Below are 18,402 nucleotides of genomic sequence, written 5' to 3' on the forward strand. Positions count from 1 at the left end.
AGAGGCGGAGGCAAATGTTTTAATTTCGTTGAACGCGCGCCAGATTAATCGATTATGGAAATAACACGATATCGCTGATAATCGGTTGATGATCTTGTTTAGGGAACGAAGGGGAGGACTGCGAGCCAGATTATGACTGTGATGCGGATTACGAGGGCGATAACGGTGCCAGAACGTTTCCGGACGAGGAGTGCGACAGGGACGTTGTTGGGAACACTTTGACCGTTCAGAGTATCATTCTCCAACGGTGAGTGTTCGACGAAAGTAATTATTGAACGACGACAGTAATTATTATATTTAATTTTCCTGTTTGGCCCCCAACAGGTACCCAGAGTTGTTGAAGCCACCAGACACGTCGGAGTCGCTGTACAGTGACAGAAACTCCTCCTATGACAACGTCGAGAAAAGGAACGAGAGAGAGGACCTCGCAGACTCCAGAAAGGAGCAAACCTATGACTCCTCCGAGTGGGAAACGCCGCTGGAAACGGACGAAAGCGATGTGGAGAGGATGAACAAAAGCAAGAGCATCAAGGAGCGGCTGGACTCCCTCTTGTGTGAGTATTCTTAGATGATATGAAACTGATTATTGTTGTAATATTGATCATCTATGATCATTAGTTCCTTATCACTGTTCCTGGAGTGGAACCCCGGTTTACGAGAATTTTTCCTTATTACTTTTATCACGTGCAGACAAAAGAAAAAAGGTAGACGAAGATCGCGGTACGTAATAATTAGCGAAGCCCCGATGACGTTTCAATTAATATATTGCACAACAGATGGCTTATCCAATAAAGTTCACGGCCGATAACAAATGCAAATGCCCGGCTAGAAGTCGTTTGTGTTTGTCCACGTGTCGGGATCATGTGAACAAACAAGTTGACACCTTTCTCACTGCATACCACTACCAATAAAGTTTACATCGACTTCGATAAATTAAAGATAAAAACATACATCTTCCAAATTTGCACATTAAAGTTCAGAAAAACATGGTACACAAGAATATATTCATTGTTGCTCGAAAAGTGTGTACTCAAATCTTTTTTGAGCAGTATATACAGGATGATCTATATACCTAAATATCTCTGTTATTTTGTACGACATAACAAATGTTCTTAATGCGATCTAAATGGTATCTCAAGGTGAATGCTATGCAAATGTTATTTTTTTCCGGATTTTTCAAGGTCACCGATATTTTTATCATATTCTAGTTGGCATTAAAATTGCATTTAGACATATTAATAACGCGACCTTAAGTAACCTCTGACTTTGTTATCGCTAAACTGGGAATAAAGCGTTCGTTGGTCGATGGAAATTCGTTTGGAAAGCCAGACAGAGAATGTTTGTCCGAACCTTGCAATTGTTCATCAATGAATTCGACCGATTCCCGGGTACACAATCCTCGTTGAAGCGTAACATTGTTTACGGACAAGTGCGCTCGCGGTGTCGGCTGAATGATTCACCCGGGGCAACAGTAAGTGCATTGCCGCATGCAGCGAGTGTATCGGAGACTGCGTCGGAGAAGGTCACGCCGAATGATGCACGCGCGACTCCCTGGTAATCGTGTTGGGGAAGAAAGAATTGTTCGCGGGATGCGTCAGTTGGCAGAATAATGCGCCTCGATCGCGAAATGATCGGGCCTCCGTTCTGTGAGAAGAAGATTGAGACGCACTAAAATACGGTCATGGTTCTCCTGTGCTCCGATTTACGATCATACTATTCGTCACCGACGCTATTCCTCTAGTCCCTCCTTATTTCCGATTGTCTCTGACATACCGGAAAGCGCTCAGATACGCTATCAAATTGCTCGTATACAATGTACAATCATCCTACCGTAATGACGACACATATTGACGACATCGAGAATGTACATTTCGTTCCCGAATACAAAAATTTTAAGCATCCGCGATTTAAATGAATTGCGAACCCTAAATTTACGGATTTATACATCTTACAATGCCCAAACTTTGTTTTTGTATATGTATAACTTACTTAGATTTACAAACTATAATACATGTTTGAAATTTTCATTACAAGCACAAATCAAAAATTCGAAAATCGTCACCTTTACTTTTTCCCTCGCAATTGCGACTACTAACTATTTTTAAAACATTTATTTACACATTAGCTAGTAAACCCAAGCTGTTGGGTTCAATTTGGAAAAAGTAATTCGTATTTAAGCGGTGTACGAATGCTTTGTACACCCTGCAAAATGAATTTCCTAACTGTTAAACTGTCCGCGGGCAGTTTGGGGATAATGCCAGTTTGGCAGGGTTTTATGACGCATTGAAAACGAACCCCAGATAGATCGCTAAGCCTTTGTAATAAAGGGACAGAACGTCGAAGACGTTGACCTGCACCATTAGATCACGTGATCGCATTGTGACAGGTGCAGCCCCTTGGAAAATCCCCATCTAGCGCTTTGTTGCCCTTACCGGGACTCTCGTAAAATGTTGTTCGTAAAAATGGAAAAGGAAATTGAAAAGGGGACGCTCGCCAGCGTCTTCGCGGAGTAGACAAAAGATTTGCAACCGAAGTTGTACGCTTCGCGATCGGCGAATGTTATGTCTCGTTGCAAATGACGTATGAACGCGACACGCGTTGCGGAAACGATTACACTGAATTGTGTACGACGGGATTTATCTTAAAGGTTTCTACCGAGGACTCATTCGCGTACTACGGTCTGATCGATTTCGATAGCGTAACCTCGTTACTGACGTTTTTTCGCTAAATTATCTGCTGAATGTGGCGCATCGGTATTATTAAATCGCGGGGATAATTTACGCATGTTTTGTGACGTTCTCGATTGACGTTCCACATGGTCTTCAGATCGCGTGACTTTCTGCAACACACTGTTTGATCTCGAAGATTTCTGCGTAGATAATTGACAGACGCATTTTATGCGTTTGTGACAAAAATGAGGAGTTGCATTGGTACATTGCTTCCAACCTCTACTAAAATTATTAAATCAGAAAATAAATGGCTCCTGTTTCTTGCAACGAACGCGCAGAATCCGGATTGGATTTCGCCACGAATAATTTGTTTACCGTTCTAGATTTTTAAAATATCTGAAAAACTCTGGAATATTTGTTAAAGTTCTTATTTTAATACATTAATTGGGAAAAATAAAGATTCGAAGAAAGAAATTTGTTGAACAGTGTTTCTAGTTTTGCAGACATTTTCTAGAAAGAATAATGTACTCTAAAATTTGGCCAGTTTTACCATCCTAATTTAAATGGATCTCGGCGTCACGGATCGCGCATCAAACTCATCCGAGCTAATATCTCACCCCTGCCCCTCTAAAACTACACCGAAACTTTGGGGATGATGAACACCTGCGGCAACAATGCGCAACAGACGAGCTTGATATTCAAATGGCGAACGCCTCGTAAACTATTCCAATTTGTTGACAAAGCTGGCCATTACCGTTCGGTTTATCGCTTGCCCCGTCCGTTATACTATTCATGACTGAAACCGCCAATACGCCGTGTACCAGAACTTCATGGAAATTGCAACGAGTTGGCTGAATAGTTTCTTATGCCCTACGCATGTGAAACGATGTTTTCCCGAGATAGTTCGCGGACAGTGAACTCTACAGGAAAACGCAATGTAGCGAGATTTCGTATATTTCAATTTTGAAATACGAATAAAGTAGTACAGCAACTATTATCCCTTAGCACTCGAGTCGCTTATTGTAAAATGTCATAAAACTTCTTCTAAATGGTCAAAAGTTGGCTTTCATTTGCTTCTGGGAAAACGAAATGACTTTCCGAACGACCTAATATAAAGTAGTAAAGTCGAAAGTAGTAAAATGTTTATTTTAGGGAAACCCATTTCTTACAACATAATGAACGTAAGTACTAACTAAGGTACAGAAGACATTGGTTTTCCCGAGCACGTCGATTCGGTCGGTCAGTAAGCAATTACATACCTGAGTCCTTTACCGTTCTTCACCGACCTGACCCGTCCCGACCGACGAATCTCGTCGGTGGCTCCGCCTCGAAGAGGAAGAATCCTAGAATACGGCCATATTCTTCCTTTGTTCAAACTTCAACCGAGGGCACAATGGAGTATTTGCCTGGAATTGCAAATCTTGAGTTAGATGAAAAATTTTGGTTGTCTCTATTCGAATATATGAACAGTGTACCAGTTTTATTTATTTTAATCATGTACTCGTGTAGCGTTGTTATTCATTGAAAGCAAAGTAATACTCATTTTTCTCTTCACCGGTTCTGAAATATCGCTCGCCTATTAGGATCGTTTATACGTGACGAAGATGTTATTTTCATAGAAGTTTTCAGCAATTTTCGCTTTCTTATTGTTTGTCTGGTTAAAGTTATTCAAGTTCGAAGACTGTGATATTTTGCATTTGTTGAATTTTCAAGAAGGAACCAATTGTTCGAATAATCGAACAGGTTCAAAATTACTAATTTTAAATCCTCAGTCTAGTGATCGAAGCCCTTCTGTCGCAGTCTAATTACAGAATATCTGTGAAAATTTAATCGCGGAGACTCGTGCATGAATTAGAATTGATCAGTAATCAAGGTCGTTCTCCCCGCGACGGATTAGTGTCTCCTACATATCGTTTTTAATCTTAACGTGAGACACACGATCCATAGGCTGTTCACGTGTCTGTATATCTGTCATCGGAAGATATCCATCGAGATATACAGAAGAAACACATACTACAGATTGCCCCTCTATCTCGTTAGATGGAATAAACAACAATTACCGATGAACTCTTTATCTGAGCCATTCTTTTTCTTATCGAGACTTCTATTCTCTTCGCGGCTCGATGTGACACCGTGGAGGGGAGGCAGAGGGAGGAAAGTATTGAAAGTTCAGAGGTCTGAATATCGGGAAGATATTCATTTAGTATCAATTCGGGAAAAAAGAACATATTATTATTATTATTTATGTAATGCTTTAAACCAAGTATGGTTTATGCAGCATAAACAATACATGAACATATTAACGAAAAAGAACATATATACAGTGGCGGCCATAAGTTTAAGTACGCTCTAAAAAAGACGATAACTATTGTAATATTGTACTATACGATTTGAACTTCTTTAGGAAGCTAGAACTATTAGTTTACTACAGCTTAAAATACTAAAAGTTGCATTTTCAGAATATGTCTAATTGACACAAATTTACAAAACGTATTTTTTAAATTTTCGATATAGGCCCACATGAAAAAGTTGCAAATGCAACTTTTACTATTTTTTCAACAAATCGGATTTTTGAAAAAATTTCTTTTCACATCCCGTAGTAAACTAATTGCTGTAACTTCCCAAAAATGTTCAAATCGTATAGTAGAATACTAAAATAGTTATCGTCTATTTTAGAGTGTACTTAAACATATGGCCGCCACTGTATATCTTTTTCTGGATAGAATCTATAGATCCAAGCGGATCTTTATGCAAAATAATAATGTTCCACCTGAATTGCAACAAGGCGGAGCGACATGGAAATAGATTTTCTCTCTCAATATGTTCAATGGGTTGAAAATAACATAACAGTATTTTTAAATTCGTATAAAACAGTAGATTTTTAAGTTACACGTATCCATTTTTGTGATAAATGCATAAAATCGGCTCTGACCCGAAGAAGAGGCTTCCAGAGGCCTGCCGCCCCCCACTCGCAAACGATTACGACGGATTAGTGCAACCTGTGTACCCCCCAGACCGGAGACTCTGCGAGCCGCAAGCTTGAAGAGTGACGAAGAACTGAATACGGTCAGTTTTCCCGGCTACCTTTGCCGATAGCGGACGACGATTCCTCAGTCTCTGCCAGTCCATCGTCGGTGTAGCTTCGCTAAGGCTTCTGCTAGGCCCAGCTCGATCATTCGGTCAGTTCGAACTGTGATGGTCCTCGTGAACCATTCGCGACGCTCCAAAGCAGTGAGTTGTTCTAGAACGAAGAAAAAAAGAAAGAATTAGTATCACGGGAAACGAACAGCTAGACTATTGTGAATTACATGATAATCCATGGAACGCGGAAATCTAGTTGAATCTCAACAAAAGAAGCTTTGTTCTCTATTATTCGATCCAGTGTCCGACATCGAGCATTCCGATCGCGTTGATCACGAGTGCAAGAAGATCCATGGGAGAACAACAAAACTCCAAGGCTCGTCTACTTAACGCTACCGGACGATCTAGCGGGAATCTCTTGATTCGCCCGATAATATAATCTTCGAATATGTACATCGATAATGATTGATTAGAGGACGGGAGATAGCGATTCCAGTTGCAACCAGCTCGTATATTCACGAAGAGAAATTGTTTCCGGAGTATTTGGTCGGCGGAAGAAAGTTTTCGTTCATTCAGCTGTGGAACTCTATGCTAGCAAAGATAAAACAGTTGTCTCCGGTCAGAGACGTCTGGGAGTCCTGGCAGATCAGCGTTGCCGGCGATTGAACGCGGATTCCGCTCGATAATATCGTTCGGCTGAAACAGCCTTGCTAGTGGCTCTCTTCAAAGATAGGCCGTGCGATTTCTTCGCGATACTGCCGCTTTGATAAAGACATTCACATGGACATTTTCTTGGAAAGGACGATCGGAGATTCTGTTTCGAATAGTATTCACATAATGTCGACTGCGACCGTTTCAGAGCAGTAATCTCTTATCCTCGTTGATGAAGAGGAGACAGTAAAGAGACTGACCAGAGAACAAGGCTGAAACTTTAACGTTACGTCGCCTTCGAATCTCCGAAGAATCCGAGAAGACTCGAAGGTTTCCAACAGTATTATAGTTGATAACTAAGCTAGATCATATTTAAGAGGTAATAATGACGGGGAAAGTTGACGAGGCCGAAAATATGATCAATTGCTCGATGGTGGTCCGCTACGAAGGGAGGAGGAGCTTCTCTTCGAAGACGAAAGGCGCCTTCCAGAAGATCGGAAGGTGGTTCCAGCGCATCTGCAGGAAGATACAGGACGGCGTTAACATTCTTACATGTAAGCTTGAACTGTAAATGTACATGTGTATCAAACACGATGTTCCTTGAAGAATCATCAAACTTGAATTATCAAACGAACGTCTCTCGATAGCGAAAGAAAATTAAAGAAGTCGCGTGGACAGATAACGTCTATTTCCATTGTCTTGAGCGTGCTTCGGCTATTTCCGAATCCCATAGAATCGAGTAGTTCGTCGTCGATAAGATAAGACTGCGTGCACAGGGAAGTTTACACATCATCACATATCAGGTTCAACAAGATCTTGATCGTATTCTTGAAGCTTCATTGACTACATAAATATTTCCATTGTCTTGAACTTATTTCGGCTATTTTCGAATCGCATACACCAATAGAGTAGTTCGTCGTCGATAGGATAAGACTGGGTGCACAGAGAAGTTTACACATCATCACATATCAGGTTCAACAAGATCTTGATCGTATTCTTGAAGCTTCATTGGCTAGATAAATATTTCCATTGTCTTGAGCTTATTTCGGCTATTTTCGAATCCCATACACCAATAGAGTAGTTCATCGTCGATAAGATAAGACTGCGTGCACGGGGAAGTGTGCACAGATATCAGGTTGAACAAGATCTTGAAGCTTCATTGACTACTCCATAGAAATCCCCTATCTCCTGGTCACGGGACTACGGAGACGTAAAACACCTGAAACCAGCGATCCTGTGTCTCGGAAATGTTCTAATTTATCATTTTTCTCTTTTCCAGCACCGCCAAGGTTGCAAGCCCTGAAGAACCGGGACAATGGCGGCTCCGGATCCACGATCAGGTCCTACGCCCTTCAGCTGGCCGCGGATAAGACTACCACTTTCTCTCAGAACATCGACAATTTCATCCAGTGCACGAAGGAAGGCAAAGAGGCCAGTCCGCACGTAGTCATGAGAAACATGCGGCAGTTTATGTCCGGGATGAAGAACTACTTGGTGAAGCACGGCGAGAGAGAGTTCGAGAAAGAAGTCGAGAAAGAAAGGGTGAAATTGAAGGCAAATGAGTTCTTGAACCTGGACGCAATTCTGGAGGGAGTGATGATGGGCCTCGTGGTCAGACCGCTTAGGGAACATGTCTATAGACTGTTTGTCGAGCATTATGCGGCCACTGGCTCCCTGCAGACCCTAGCCGAGAACATACAGCACGCCCAGGGGAAACACGTGCAGGACCTCGGTGTTCGAGTGAGTAAAGGCAAAACACTTCGTTGACTGCAGGGCTGGGGAACAATAGATAGATAGAAACGAATAATTTTATTATTTCGAATGATAGATTTGGCATACAAATTTGTTTTTTAAATAGTCATTACTACACTGCGGATCTTTATGCGTTTATAGCAAAATTGAGAAGATGAGATTCGAAATTATTGGAGAATTTGACAAATTGAAGGTGTCAAAATCTCTGTTAAAATCGATGAAGACAATTTTTATTTTGCATAAAGATCCGTAGTCTAGTCATTACATAAAGAAATATATATTTATAAATTCTAGAGGTAATTTATACGTGTCACTGATTTACCTCATTTGCTGTAGCAGAACACTTTTTCCGACAGAATTCCCGTGCTCTGTTTTCACTGAGAATTGTTTAGATATCGAAGTCTGGAAATAAAGATTGATCGTGTTATCGTCTCTTCAAGATTATTTGCGTTGAGAAGTTTGTAGTAGCAGATAGTTTGAGTTATCTGTGATCGACGTATCTTAGCTGTTCCTTCTTTATCTTCCCAGAAAGTTTGCTGAGAGATCATTGATTGGTAGTCCTTAAGACTATTATCCTGAGAGAGACCAAATCTAATCTTCACGAAATACTGTTCTTAATTCCAGCCAAAGATCATAGCGCCGTCAGACTTAAGCCTGGAGCGGATCCTCAAGTATATAGACAGACTTCAGAAATCGGATTCGCCTCTGGATAAGCTGGAGAACTTGCTGGCAGCCATTTCTGCGATCTTCAATTCTGTAAGTGTTCTTGGGCAACATTTATTTCTAGACAACGGATTTTATGCATTTATGACAAAAATGAATCGATGCAATTTCAGGCAGTGAAAATATTAGAAGAATTTAAAAATACTATAATATTATTTTCTATTGGAGATCCTAGCTTTTATTGGAGATTGGGTAATGTTTTTATTTAACTATGCTTTCCAGGTGAAACATGCAAACTCTGGGAGACACGTGACGCTGGGAGCAGATGATCTTCTACCTCTTCTTGTTTGGGTCCTGGTCCGTGGCAAAGTTGTGGACGCCGAAGTGGAAGCAGAGTACATGTGGGGTCTGCTTCATCCATCTCTTCTCACCGGCGAAGGAGGATACTATCTGACGACGCTGTCCAGCGCAGTGCACGTGTTGAAGACGTTCAAGTCTAGCCAGGGAACTATGTCTACATTAAATGTTAGTACATGATCTCTATTTTCAACCCTCGGATGGCGGATCATTCTTACAATTGTATAATAGATGATGAGGATTATTCACTGTTTTATTTAACAATATTTTTTAACGTTAAGCCTTTCCATTAGTTGTGAAAAAGAACGTGCAGAATATTTTCTAACTACTTACAGTGAGTGTAGAAAGTACTCGTACACCTTTTCAAAGCGAATAACTTTTTCAAAATTGGACTAAACGGTTTTAACAACTTTTTTGAGACGTTAAAAAGATTCGTTCCCTAGCTAATGTGTGATCTGTTCGGTTGTTGTATATAATTTCCATTGTTTCCGGCTGTAACGTCGAAGAAAGTGAACACTGTACAATTTTATAAAGTAGACGCAAACGTATAAGGAACGATTTACAACCGAATCAACGAAACGTTTTCACGTTATCGTTTTCAGGGCTGTGGAACACCGGACTGTTCATCCGTACTACGAATCTTAGTGCCAGATGAACTACACGGATCCTTGAACACCAGAACCCTTCCTGTGCGGCCCAACATGAACACCAGAGAGATTTGTCGTATTCTCGCGCATAAGATACGGTGTACCAACCCCCAAGACTACGGGCTGTTCAAGTTGGTCCAAGGAGAAGGTAAATGTTCACATAATGCTTTCACCCTCAAGAGAGTAGATTCGTTTTTTCAAGATTGCAAGGGCCCGGGATGTTTCTAGCGCTTTTGACTACTGAAAAGCTCCATCTTTGCACTATTGAGAAATGAGAACGCGCATCCCGCACCCTTGCAATCCTGGAATCGAGTCTACCCTCTTGAAGGCCAGTCATTTGGGACATTTGTCGAGAAAACACTGTACCCGCTACTGACAAATATTCTAAACTGTAATCGAATCATGATCAATATAATTAACATAAATGTTTCTGTTGCAGAAACTCTACTTGGCGACCACGAGTGTCCCCAAGAGCTCTCTCACTGCCTTTTCGCGTACAAGCGAATCGACGCCAAGATTGCCTGGCCAAGAACCAGTTCTTAATGTGTCTCATAACAAAAAACCATTTAGGGTAAACCATGTCAGTTTTGTTCCTGCACCCATCTCAGAAATTGTTCTAATGGAACCCACGATTCCAAACGAGGGAAACGATTTTTAGTAGTCATTCTGATACAATCTCGAGCACAAATCCACGTAATTCAATCTTATACATCGAACACTGCCAGTCTTAGATAACTATCGAACGGGAAACATCATTTTCTCAGACAATTTATAGTACTTAAAAGTGACCAAACACAGCATTCGGTATCGTTACGAGTGCTACATACAGTAGTGCACGCTTAAACCTCCGCAGTCGGGACCGAACGCGGACACTTAAGCGAGGAGATGATTTCTGTGAATTAAATGTGCACTATTGTATCAAGCATCGCTGCGTCATTACGTATTCATCGTCGTTTGGTCGCTTTTCATTCCGTCATGGTTTTCATGTTCTCAAAGGCTTCTTCGAACGCCGGAGAAGCAGAATATTTCTCGTGAAAAAAGTTCAGTCTGGTTAAAGAATCAATTATCGAGCGAAAATAGCAGAACAGTCGGCCAATTAACATTCAGTCGGATTTACTTTACTTCCGAGCAGGTGCTGGAACGTTGGCTCAGCCAAATGGAGCTCGCTCCGTACAATCGGTTCCGTTTATTGGCAACTGAGATCATTTCCGAAATCTGTTCTCCGCGATCGGTATAAGGAGAATCGTATGTTACTCAGTATTCAATATTTCGTGAAACTCTGAAGATATACTGTCGATCCAGTCTGGTGAAGCAGTTAGGATCGAGGACGTTGTTTAAGTACGTCCTGGAGGCCAACTATGCGAGAAATCATAGTACATTTTCTACAGGATAAGCAGCTGGAATGGAGCACCAGAAAGTCTTGATAAAATCTATAAGAAAATAATTCTTCTAAACAAATTAGCAATTCTTTTTCACTCTTTCTCTTCTTGCAAGTGAAGTTTCTAATTGGTCGTAATAATGTACAATGTATTTCATCTAATCTTTCGGACAGCTCACATTGTGGATAATAATGTAAAATTTATTTTGAAAGACATGAGAAACGCTCAGGTGATCCCTCCCACGCAGCTCAAGCCTACAGAATCATAATCGAGTAATTGATAGGAGACTCCTTGATACAAATTAATTAGACTCGGAGCACGAAAGACTAGTTTAGACTCTATTTTAAGTACTTGTACGAGACGTGGCGGATTACTGGATAAGCAATCTGTACTTTAAGGCGGACGTCGCATATTTATTGGAAGTTGTACACATATTTTAATATTTGTCGAACATTTCCTTAACGCGCGTATCGCTTCATCCTTTATACCCCTCCCCTCTCTTCCCGTTTCGGGGAGTTTGCCAGGCTGATTTGGTCCCCGACATTTTAAAGGCTGTGGAATATTGTCAGACAAGCGCGAAACTGATTTTTTTAAAAGAATAAGAGCGAACAACGAGAATGCTTTCGAATAAGATGGAAAGAAGAAGCAATCGAAGTGGTAGAAAGAGCGAGAGGTAGAAAGAGAGAGGAACGAAATATTTTACTATTGAAAAAGAAACTCGTACAAATCAGCCTCGCATGTCATTGTCACGAAACGATGTTGTAACCCACGATACATTAACGTGTAATAATGATATTAGCAATTTATGAATGTACATTTCTTCTATCGTACCTAATTTATTACGAAAGCGATTTTTAATACCTGTATATCGTAATTTACCATTCACCAACCCCCTCACCCTCTATCTGCATTAAACGTGCTTTCGATCTTCCTCTAATTGATTACAATTTAACTGTAACGTTAAATGCTTCTAATATGCTAGTCAAGCCGATACAAATCAGGAGTTTGTAAAAGGAGTTTGTAAAAGTTTATTAAGTGTAACGGATCGTGATAGTTTTTATTTGTTGAAAAAAAGGTATATCATTAATTATCATTACTCTTTCACCATTATTATTATTATCATTATTATTATTATTACTATTGTAACTGTAACACTATGCTCAATAAAAATTTTTCTATAATTCGAAGTGGATGGAACAAAATGGCGTCCGTGCTCATGGAGAACTCACACAATCATGTATCATTCTGTTAACCGCGCGACATGGAAACGAAAAAAAAAGAGTTATAGTTTGAAAATAGATTGACAGCCTCTTATAAAACATCTTGCGTTTCGCGTCGCTACGGTTATCTTTTCCTTATTTACCGTTTGTGCCGTCTGGCGACCAAGATGGCGACCAATTCGTCGTTAATGAACAGGCTGTCGATATTTATAACGACTTTTTAACACTCGAAATAGCCGGTTAATCTTAGATTACGATGCTGTTTCACTCTATTGACTGCAACAGCTAAATTTTGATTTCCATGATAATATATTTTGACTGCTCACAGAAAGTGTTATGGCTCCCTCTCTACCAAACGTTTGTTCTCCAATTTCATTTTCTCCCATTGAGACCGTAACATTTTGTTTTGTGCCTCTGTACGGGAATACCTTAAACCGACAAAGATGTTTGTACATAAATCTTTTTAAAATTAGACAGACGTTCTAGTAGATCTTAAGCTACTTACCGATGGTCCTTTGAGCATGCTGTTGCACTTAATAGATTCATTGTGTTCCATGTACCGACTATATCATGCACAGGTACCAAGTTACCAGTCTCAAGCACGTGTTCAGAACCCATAAGAGTTAAGGAACCATACACTTTAAAGACAGTGTATTTTTCCTGACAAAGAGACGGTGTACTTCTATAGTACACTTTAAATGAAATATAAGTTTGTCTACATATAAACATGGTACAGTACATGATAACCCAAGCCTCGAGGAAAAGGAGAAGTCTTGGAATTATTAAGATTCCACTGCATTTCATAAATTGATATCTAGTTCTGGTATAACTTTTATCAGCCCTTGTTCAATATAAAAATTTGTAATGTTAAGGATCATACTTACCCATATAGCATAACGGGAACTATTCGAGTCTTTCATGTACATGTCTGGGATGCTTAGGTTGTTGAAGTAAATTGCGTACAGTAGCGGACAAAAGTTTAAGACCGCTCTAAAGAAGACGATAACTTTTTTAATATAGCACTATACGATTTGAACTGTTTTGGGAAGCTAGAGCAATTAGTTTACAAAAGGATGTGAAAAGAAATTTTTTCAAAAATTGCAATTGATCGAAATTGTTGAAAAAATACTAAAAAATGATTTTTAATTTTTTTATGTGGGCCTATATTGAAAATTTAAAAAGTACGCTTCGTAGATCTGTGTCAATTAAACATATTCTGAAAATTTCGTCAAAATCGGTCGATGTTGCGATGAGCTACAAACGTTTAAAGATGGTAAAAATTGCAGATTTTCACGATTTATTGCCGAAAAGCTGGAAAATCTGCAATTTTTACCATCTTTCAACGTTTGTAGCTCATCACAACATCGACCGATTTTGACGAAATTTTCAGAATATGTTTAATTGACACAGATCTACAAAACGTATTTTTTAAATTTTCAATATAGGCCCACATAAAAAAGTTAAAAATTCAACTTTTAGTATTTTTTCAACAATTCCGATCAATTGCAATTTTTGAAAAAATTTCTTTTCACATCCTTTAGTAAACTAATTGCTCTATAGCTTCCCACAAAAGTTCAAATCGTATAGTACAATATTTAAAAAGTTATTGTCTTCTTTAGAGCGGTCTTAAACTTTTGTCCGCTACTGTATATCTTTATTTAAGCCTTTTGGCCAAGAAATGGATTGACTGCTAACGTCCTCGATATAACCAAGAGCAATCTCGCGAATTCAGCGATCGCTAGTTGCTCCCGAGAACTCTGAAAGTACAATAGCAAATTAATTTAATCCTAGCGGCTCTCCAATTTCGCATTGGGTTCGTCCGCGTTACTTAACTAACAAATTTATATCATATTCTTAGGTGAACAACCCTTCGCCGGCCACTCGTGCTGCTCGCGGCCCTGGCTCGTAACAAACAACATTTTTTAATTCTTCTAATGTTTTTACTGTTCTCATTTTTGTCGTAAATGCATAAAATCCGCTGTCTACATAATTGCTTACAGTGGGTGTAGAAAAGTATTCGTATATCTTTTGAATAACTTTTTCAAAATTGAACCCGAGAAAGTTATTCGTCTTTAAAAGGTGTACGAATACTTCCTACAAACGAGCACATACAATTTAGGAAAATGGATTTCGATGATGTATATCCAGTGAAAACATTCTCTTTCGAAAGTTTTGATGTTGTACAAAATTTATTTGATACACAAAGTAGTTTGCAATTTCTTTCGGGTAATTGTGTAACGAAATGGGACACCCGAAACGAAGGTGAAGAATAAAATATATTGGAAGGAAGTTATACAAAGAGAGTGAGTAAAATCAGAGCAATTAAATCGAAAGGGTGAAAATTAATATAAATATTACAGCAATGCATAGTTTAATAATATCCGAGAACGAGTACAAGACAATGTTATTTTAAAAATGATTTGTCTTTTTTATATAGCCTTCGGTTATGTAAACATCCTTCCCTGCGCGATAAAGGCAGACGAATAAGGTTTACAACTGGAAATATTTATTATAAACCAAAACTTACATATTATTTAAGTAATAGTACTCGCACCTGAGAGCTACAATACCTCAAAGTTTTCTTGTTCTATAGGAGAGCAACAGCTCTACCTTGCGACGGTAAGTGAGACACTAAATCTTATCCTAATACTGTATCACAATATCTATCCTCCAACTGTTAAAATAGAATCATCAGCCGTTCGCGTTGATCTAGAGGTTAATTGTTTTAAAAATAATTATTAAAAGAGAAATGAATTTTCTAATTAAAATTAAAACCCTACCATTAAAATGATGCAGAGAACGTTTAATAAATAGAATAAATATCTAACCAAAAACACATTAAAAATAGCGCAGACATATTCCGTTTCGGTAAAAATTTAAATTTAGAAAAAGGGCATTCCACGCAAAATCGGACACCTTTCGGAGTACTGTTTCCGATTTTCTTCACACAAATTTGAATATGTTATAGTCTTAAACGATATTAGTTCAGCCGTTAGAATTGAATGAAAATAGTTGACACTTTATTTGACACGTCTGAAAAATCTCTTGAGATACGTTCATATATCGTTAAAGACTATAACACATTGAAATCTAAAAAAATCCAAAACAGTACGTGGAATGACCTAAAATTATAAGACATTTATACAATACATATACCCTTGCACGTGCCGCGCATGCTATTTCATATACATATTACTTAAAAACAAATCTGTATAGAAGAAACGTGCGGTGCGATTTTCCGTGTAAAATAATGCTAGTTCAATTGCACGCAATATTCACCTTAAACAATACTCAAGCTGTTCGGTTGTTGGATCATTAAAAATTATTTAACCGGACGCATCGCTGCGTTCTACTTATAAATAATTAACGACTCTACTCGAAGCGAAATCAAAATTCCAATTCTAGGCCATCAAGCTCTCAGGCGCAGAATATGCATGTATCGGTAAATGCATGTTTGAGGGTAATGAGAGCACACATGAATGTAAGATAAAAAAACGAAGACGTGTAACGCAAAACGAAAAGGATGAAGAAGACGACGACCAGAGGAAAACAAAGAGTATGATCAAATGAACGCAAGACCGAACAGTCGAGTTACAGAGGAGAGTCCTCCTTCGTTTCATTTCGAAGGATTGCACAATTGCACGAGATAGAAATCGAATCATCGTCGCTACGACTGCGAATGATGACTGTGAACGATAGTGCAATGATTCTTAGTCGTGTTAGTAGAGGTAAGATTCATTGCAGTAACATGTGCTCCAGAATTGAAATTAAAATTGATGGTAAAGCGTTGTCCTTTGAACTCTTTCACTGGGATCGATTGCGATCGAAAGGTACTAAGCATTGCGAAAGAAGAACGATACAAAATTCTTCTTATTGTTAGTACCTCTAACATAGATCGTCCTCAACCATACAACTTTTCATTACGGAACTATATAGTTACCCTTTACTTAATAACGAAGTAAAGTAACTAGAGCTGTGACGATGAAAAGATGGTCTATGGTTAGTTATTTTAATATTTCCTGCTGTAATGACTCTTGGTCTATGAAACCGGAGGGTAGTACGAAGAGACATTACGGAAAGTTCGTCTGTTACAGTGAAAGAATCAAATTTATAAAATTGTGAACTGGGAGATGGAACCTCGTTGAAACGTAGACAAGGAATCGGCTAATTCAAATGATCGTCTTTGTCATCCTATCGTAGCCACGCAACGCATCGGACGAAAATCGGACTCGACGAATATTTAGCATTCACAGCCAGTTGCAGTGATTCTTGTTTCTAAAAGCAAGCGATGTTTTAAAAAGAATCCCAGTTCCGCGCGTTAAACGTTTAATTTGATTTCGCAAAATAATCTAATTAAATGCGTCTCTAAATTTCTCCTCGACTTAACATGGTATACATATATAATATGATATATAATTATTTTTGATAAATAATTATATATAATATAATATGATACATACATATATATCCTTCGTGTTTGCGCATACATCCTCAATCCGACGAATCGAAGGCAGAAATAAATTACATATTTCAATTACATAAATATATATATATGTGACATATAATTAATATGTATAAATATTAAAATTATACGGTTCCCCTAACTGGACAAAGATATCAGCGTTGCTGACGGACTATGCGGTCCTCCATTATTCACCACGCGATTAGCCTCGACTTAATGTAGAACAAACGAAAAAAGAAAACTCGATTCCTTCCCTCTAGCATGTTACAACTCGTTAGTCTCAATACGATGAATGATGATGATACACTCGCGTAATTCTAATGTGCATGGTTGTGTAAAGAGTACATTTAATGCTAAGCGACATATAAACCTTCCCCTAACTGTTTACGCGAATGCTTCGAATATTGCCTTCTCCTTTCAGACGCGTTAACTTCGGTCTCAATCGAATTCAGAAACAATACAGATATATGTATATATATAAAACTTTGTTCACAGTGAAAAGGACAGGAAAAGTAAAAAGATTCTTTCGCCGTGTTCATGACCGAAGCGTTCAGGTATATTGCTAAAGAAGTCGGCAACTTTCGAAGCACTTCTCTAAACACAGTTTCATTTCGATTGGCGTTTTGGTGGAAACAAATTTGCTCATGGAATGATTCATGTCGCGTAATCGTGATCGTAGCATGCATGAGCAACGAAAAGATATGTATACGCAGACATTCTAAATGTTTTCATCGTTCGGTGATCTGTTCTGTACGATACGGAAGGGAACTGAATACATCGCGGTCGTTTTAGGTCAGCAACTCATAGTTTTCGTTCTTCTGTTCTCTTTTCGGTGATGCGCAACTTGTTCCGATGATCTCTTCATTTTCTTTCAGCTGTTCAGAATCCGTCCGATCCAGACGGTACATTCGAAGCAGGATAGACCAATTTACCTGGCAACCATTTCGCTATACCAAATTGTATCAGTCGCGTAGCACAAAGCTGCAATCGTTACCGGGTTAAATTGAGCAACATGAAGTACTTCATTACGGTGCGCCTGATTAAAAGCAGCTGGAATGTGCTGTATACGTTTAATGATCCAGACAGGTAGCGGACATCAGACACTGTTTCTTTGCGTGTTAAACAATGCAGAGCCCTGTACGTCATTCAAACTTATTGATTCGCATATGTTTCTTACATAGTATCCTTTATTGCGTGCGTACGAAGTACTTCTTGTCCTGCAACAGAAGGAGAAACGTTTCTAGAAAGATCTCCTCGAGTCACACTGCGGATCTCGTGTCTTCGGCTCCGTTTCATTAAATAATCATTTCTGTTATTAGACGCAGTCCACTGCAACACTGCAAAATATTCTTTTAATTGTAATGGTACTTGAAGAGTACAAGTAGATCTGTAATTCTATAAATTATTCGTGATCAATATCTTTGACATATTGTCATTATCTTAACCAAGAACCCTCTTCCTTTTATGGTGAACTTTTCTCATGAATCTCCACCGAAGACACGAGACTTTTTGTTAACGCTG

The 18,402-nt window shown here is 39.0% G+C and overlaps 2 protein-coding genes across 34 annotated transcripts in view; one reads left to right on the forward strand and one right to left on the reverse strand.

The window, feature by feature from the left end:
- The window catches only part of Spri (Src homology 2 domain-containing protein sprint), a 267,117-nt gene extending 254,731 nt beyond the window's left edge, over nucleotides 1-12,386 (forward strand). For all 17 annotated transcript variants that reach the window (XM_076426790.1, XM_076426789.1, XM_076426792.1 and 14 more), the window contains 7 exons: nucleotides 103-247; nucleotides 325-554; nucleotides 7,681-8,141; nucleotides 8,778-8,909; nucleotides 9,099-9,341; nucleotides 9,776-9,968; nucleotides 10,260-12,386. In XM_076426790.1, coding sequence (XP_076282905.1) covers nucleotides 103-247; nucleotides 325-554; nucleotides 7,681-8,141; nucleotides 8,778-8,909; nucleotides 9,099-9,341; nucleotides 9,776-9,968; nucleotides 10,260-10,363 — 1,508 coding nt within the window. In that variant the 3' untranslated portion in view covers nucleotides 10,364-12,386. The remainder of the gene's footprint in view (nucleotides 1-102; nucleotides 248-324; nucleotides 555-7,680; nucleotides 8,142-8,777; nucleotides 8,910-9,098; nucleotides 9,342-9,775; nucleotides 9,969-10,259) is intronic.
- The window catches only part of Klc (kinesin light chain), a 30,146-nt gene continuing 11,845 nt past the window's right edge, over nucleotides 102-18,402 (reverse strand). For 12 of the 17 annotated variants that reach the window (XR_013009205.1, XR_013009204.1, XM_076426813.1 and 9 more), the window contains one exon: nucleotides 102-18,098. Coding sequence is in view for 10 of the 17 variants with exons in the window: in XM_076426813.1 (XP_076282928.1) it covers nucleotides 17,978-18,098 (121 nt within the window). In the remaining 7 variants the exon portion in view is untranslated. The remainder of the gene's footprint in view (nucleotides 18,099-18,402) is intronic. The other 5 variants (XR_013009202.1, XR_013009200.1, XR_013009203.1 and 2 more) reach the window with 5 other exon arrangements.

This window comes from Lasioglossum baleicum, chromosome 7 (genome assembly GCF_051020765.1).
Source record: "Lasioglossum baleicum chromosome 7, iyLasBale1, whole genome shotgun sequence".
NCBI lineage: Eukaryota > Metazoa > Arthropoda > Insecta > Hymenoptera > Halictidae > Lasioglossum > Lasioglossum baleicum.